Source organism: Meles meles, chromosome X (genome assembly GCF_922984935.1).
Source record: "Meles meles chromosome X, mMelMel3.1 paternal haplotype, whole genome shotgun sequence".
NCBI classification, from domain to species: Eukaryota; Metazoa; Chordata; class Mammalia; order Carnivora; family Mustelidae; genus Meles; species Meles meles.
Genome location: NC_060087.1, coordinates 118633100 through 118638671, shown reverse-complemented (window position 1 = coordinate 118638671; position 5572 = coordinate 118633100). Strand labels below are relative to the sequence as shown.

Below are 5572 nucleotides of genomic sequence, written 5' to 3'. Positions count from 1 at the left end.
ACCTTTAATTTTACTACCTAACAGATTAAATGGGATACAGGAATCCTCAGAGAACCATCTTTAACATTTCCCCCTCTATTTCTTGATCTCATCTATTTTACAGCTGGGCTCTTCCATATTTCTAAGGAAATTCCTCTATCAATGCTATACTATCTTCTTCCAGATCAGAAAATAAGATCAAAGTTTCCCAGTAGGTTTTCCAGAAAAGCAAAATTCTTATTCTTAAATCTAATAAACAGCAATAAACATGTGACTGGTATCATTTAGACTCTGAAGCTAAAAAACCTTTTAGAAAGCAGAATATTTGAAAACTACTGAAAAGGAAAAAAGGTAAAATCTGCAATTCAGTCCTCCACTACTTAGAGCCTTGACTGCCCTCTTCAAACACAGAGCGGAGGATCTTCTTCAGACTTCACTCAGGGCAGGAGCAGCTGCCAGGTGGCACACTGGAACTTCCACTGGCCTTGCCCCCGCTATCATCGGTGGCTGCAACTCTGGCCTCGGCTCGCTCTCTTTCATCTCTCAAAGCCTCCTCATACCAGGATGGGAAGGAAGTGGGGTCAGTGCCACTGACCTTGGCAAAAAACTGCAGGACTTTCATCTTGCTGGTTTCACTGTGGGCCCTGGGACCCCACAGGAACTCGTAGCGTGGAGGATTGCTGCTGGGCACCTGGCGGTACTCTAGGTACTTTTCCTGCACGAAATCTTTGGTGATCAGCTTCCTGGGCTCCCCATAGATGAAATCCTTCCTCCCAGCTCGCACTCCGATCTTCTTCAGCACCTCCCAGATCCTCTTCTCGGGGGCACGGTTGCCCTCCACAAAGATCACACCCAGGATAAGGATCAGGAGGCCGGTCTTGGGCATGCCCAGGTCATCACTCGGCATCCCATCGTAGGTGAGATCTAGGGTTTTGACAAGCGCATAGGAATGGTTGATGGGGTCTGCTTCCTTCACTTCGAGGCCAAAGACGATCTCCATGCACTCACAGGCTTTCTTGAAGATCACAGGGAAGTGGCCCTTGTGCTCTTTGATGACACTCTCCAGCATTTCTGCCTCTGTGATAGGCTGCTTTGTTACATACTTGGCACTCAGGAACTGCACCAATTCAGCCATCTTCTGGTTGAGCACATCACCGAGCAAGGACTCAGGATCCGGTGGAGCCTGGGAGGTGCTTGGACCCTGTTTTGGGCTGCTGGAGCCCTCCTCTGGTTTGCTCGATGGAATGGCTTTGACCCTGGTGGAGGAGCAGGCTTTCTGAGAACTTTTGCGAAAACTTGGTTTTCCAGCGGCAGGCACCGCCTCTGGGGTGCCCTGGATCGAAGGAGAGAGAGAGGCGGCGGCAGCGGCAGCGGCGGCGGTGGCTTCCTTCCCAGTTACAGGAACCGGTGCACCCACCGCGCCCTGAGCTCCCTTCTGGGCCTTAAGACCTGCTCCAGACTTGCGGCCATGTCTCTTCCTACTGCGAGGCATGACGAGTTGTGCTGGGGGCAGCAGGCAGGGGATGGCAACCAACAGGCCTGAGGGAGAGAGGAATAATGCAAGAAACTCAACTTTGTCAGCAACGACAAAAAAGGCCTTCATCTCCCAAACACACCAGGTAAGGAAGTGAGCAGGGTAGAGGGGACATCTGTATCTGACAGCCCTGCCTGGGACCTCTCACCACTGAGAAAGGACAAGTTTCTGTCGGGCCCTCTCCATCCTCTCAGCCTTACCTTCAGGTCCTCACCTTTACACCTGCCAGGCCCCGCAACTCCTATGATCACTGGATACCGGGACCTTCAGACCCAGGAACCTTCAGACCCAGGCCCTCACTCTCCGAGACCCCCGATTTGGAAATTGAAGGAAGGTCAGCCTGACTGTATCTCTCGGGGTCCCCAGGGCTGACAGAAGGGATCAGGATACATTTCTGTGGAGGTTTGGGGCGGGGAGGGGGGCGTACTCACAACCCTTCCCAAGGATTTGGTGTTTATTCCTGACGAGGCCCGCACCCTGTCTCCCTTCTGCACACAGGGGAATGAGACCCTCAGGTCAAGGCACCCGTCTCCCAGAAACCAAAGCAGCACAGACAGTTGGGGGAGACACCTCTGCCTCACTGTCCTGCCCGGGGCCTCCCAAGGCGGACAACAGGAAGGCTATCTGTGTGCTGCCTTCTGTCTGGAGGGAGACCCCCTAAGCCCTCCACAAGGGTCTTCATCTCACGGAGCAGCTGAGCCTAGGCCTCCTCCCTCTGACGGCTTGAGTTCACACCCCTCAAAAAAAAGCCTCATTCAGGGGCGCTTGGGTGGCTCAGGGGATTAAGCCTCTGCCTTCGGCTCGGGTCATGATCCCGGGGTCCTGGGATCGAGCCCCACGTCGGGCTCTCTGCTTGGCGGGGAGCCTGCTTCCCCCTCTCTCTCTGCCTCCCTCTCTGTCAAATAAATAAATAAAATCTTAAAAAAAAAAAAAAGCCTCATTCCTCAGACTCTCCAAGATGGAGGTCCGGAGACGCCACATCCGGGGCTCTGCGTGCGGCTTTTTAGGCAGACAATGTGCAAGGTAGGAATGAGCCATGATTGCACCCCTCAGTCCTTATTCAGCGTCTTCTCGCCTTAATTGCCTCCCAGAGCCTGAGCCAGGTCCCTGGGACGCCCCGAGTACCCCGCAGAGAAAGCCTCATGGCCCTGACTCGTAAGATGGACGTCCTGATAAAATGCATCTGGGGCCCTACGAGGGGCCTTTGGAGCAGACAGCAAGGGGTGGGTGGGGGCTCCCCTCAGTCCTTTCTCGGAACCCTCACCTTAGTGCCAGCCAGAGCCTGGGACTCCTTCCTCCGGCAACCTGAATCAGCTTCCTTCAGGAAAAGCCTCGCGTCCCTCAGACCCCCAAGATCAGCGTCCGGATAAAGCACGCACGGGGCCCTGAGCAGAGCATTCTGGGAAGACGCTAGGGGCGGGGCGGGGCGGGGCAGAATGCTGGGCAGTGAGGGCCGGATGCTGGGGGCGGAGGAAGGGGAGGAGCAAACCCTCCCGCGAGGTGAGAGTTCCCTTCCGTCCTTTCTCTGAGTCCTCACCTTAACGCCCGAGACACGTCCCTCCGAAGGTCTGAGTCTGCACCCCAACTGTGAAGCCTCACGTCCCTCAGACTCCTGAGGCGGAAGTTAGTATATGTCACTTCCGGGAACTGCCTGAGGCCGTCCAGGGATGACTTGGGAGGCAGGGCGGGACTGAGGGCCCCCGTCTCTCTGGTGAGAGGTCTCCTTGTTCCTCCTAGTTCTTTACTTTGAGGCCTGGTGGGGCCTAAGACTCCTCCCTCTGCTGACGAGAATCCAGCCCCCTAAGAGTAAACCTCACCTCCCTCAAATTCCCGAAGTCAGGACACGACACATTCCTGTACTCAGCCTGGTGTTTCCCAGGACTGATAGCAGAGTGGGGTGGCTTCCCATCGCCCAGGATGGGAAAACTGAGTGCTTACCTTGACTCCTTGCACTGGCTGAGCACCCTCTCTCTGTTGAGCTGAGACCTCACCCGTCACGATAAGGCCCTTATCTCCCCAAGGTACTAGTGAGGCTGGGTCTTAGCATGACCGGCTTGTGTGGGGTCTGTAGGAGCTGACAGTAAGGTCAGGATAGGTTTCTTAGTGGCCCCATATATTGTGAGTTGGGGGTTTACACTCAGTCCTCCGTAAGTACTTAGGCTTCTTCCTGATACGGCCTGTACCCTCTGCCTTCACAAGGTTCCCATCTCCCTGAGATGCCCACCACACAAATGCAGGTGATAGTTGGGTGGCAGTTGATACCTGTTCCTGGGACCTCCCAGGGCTGAAAGCAGGTGTGCGTTTGGGGTGGGTGGCTAATTCAGCCCTCCATAAGGGTCCTCATCTTGATGCCTGGCAGGGCCTAGGATTCCTCCCTCTGCTGAACTGAGCCCTGCCCCTCAGATCAAAGCCCATAACTCCCTGAAAATGTACCCCCTCTCCAGTGGAAGTCAGGGTCTGCCTCATCTGGTCATTATGTTCCAAGGCCTCCCAAGGCTAAGAGGCTAGGATGGGCGTGGGGGCCAATCTCTTCTGTGGTGGCAGTTCTTAGTTTTCCGTAAGGATCATCACCTTGACTTCTGGCATGCAGTTGGCCTTCTCCCTATATGGACTTGAGCCCTCCCACTTCATTAATTTTTTTAAGATTTTATTTACTAATTAAAGAGAGAGACAGAGGGGGAGAGAGAGAGCAGGAAGGCGGGGTGGGGGGGAGGCAGAGGGCGAAGCTGAGAGCCTGACGTGGAACTCTATCTTAGGACCCTGAGATCATGACCTGAGCTGAAGGAAGACTCTATCTGAGCCACCCAGGCACCCTGAGCCCATCCACTTTAAACCAAGAGTGGAGCACAGCAGCCCAAGTTTGTCATCTTGTCACATTTAGGTAAGGCAATAAATCTGTAAATAATTTAAGGACAATTAACAAATTTCTAGTATTCTGAATCGATCAGAAACATTTTATAGTTGTCTCCATAAAGGTCATGAACATTTTTGTGAAGCTTTTTCTTAGGTAATCTTTGGATTTTCATGCTGTGGTGAATGGGATATTTTAAAAAAATTCATAATGCATTTATTACCCTACCTTTTTGCATTTTCCTAGAGACAAATCAATTAAAGGTTGCAGTGTCAATGAGAGAAAGCGTAGTGTTTTTTATCAAATTTAATTTTTCCAGTTTTATTGAACTGTACTTGACAAATAAAAATTGTATGCATTTAAGTATATGGTATATGGTGTAATGTTTAGATATATATTGTGAAATGATTATGACAGTTGAGCTAATTAACATATCCATCACCTCACATAGTTACCATTGTGTGTGTGTGTATGTGTGTGTGTGTGTGTGTGGTGAGAACACTTAAGGTCAACTCTCTTAGCAAATTTTAAGTGTATAGTAGAATATGGTCAACTGTAGTCACCATGCTGTATATTAGAGCTCCGGAACGTATTCGTCCCATATAACTGAATCTTTACACCCTTTTACTGCAATCTCTCCGTTTCCCGCACCACCATCCCACTCTGCTTTTACGAATTCGACTTTGTTAAATTCCGCATATATTTGAGATCATGCAGTGTTTGTCCCTTTCTGTCTGACTTATTACACTTAGATTAATGGCCTCCAGGTTCTTCAATATTGTCACAAAGAGCAAGATTTCCATTTTTTAAAAAAAGCTTAATAATATTGCAATGACACAATGAATAGAATGTTGATTAATTAATGATCTATAATAATATATTAATATATATCATATTTCCATGTATATATATATATATATATCACATTTTTGTATGTATCTCACATTTTTTTATCCATCTGTTAATTAACTGACACTAGGTTATTTCCTTATCTGGATTCCTGCAAGTAATGCAGCAATGAACATGGAACTCAGATAGCCCTTTCAGGTACTGATTTCATTTTCCCTTGGATACATACCCAGAAGTGGGATTGCTAGATTATATGGGAGTCCTATTTTTAATTTGTTGAAAAACCTTCATGCTGTCTTCCATCATGGTTGTACCAATTTACATTCCCATTGAGAGAGTGTACAAGAATACCCTTTTCT

At 49.9% G+C, this 5572-nt stretch overlaps 1 protein-coding gene across 1 annotated transcript; it reads right to left on the bottom strand.

Annotated features, from left to right (window-relative positions):
• Positions 1-412: 412 nt before the first annotated feature.
• On the bottom strand, positions 413-1471 carry LOC123935377 (putative MAGE domain-containing protein MAGEA13P). Its single transcript, XM_045996127.1, has one exon. The coding sequence runs from the start codon at positions 1469-1471 to the stop codon at positions 413-415; it is 1059 nt and encodes a 352-aa protein (XP_045852083.1).
• Positions 1472-5572: the final 4101 nt, after the last annotated feature.

What these genes read in the sequence shown, in the direction of transcription:
- LOC123935377 (XM_045996127.1), bottom strand. Translation starts at nt 1,471, where the DNA reads ATGCCTCGCAGTAGGAAGAGACATGGCCGCAAGTCTGGAGCAGGTCTT.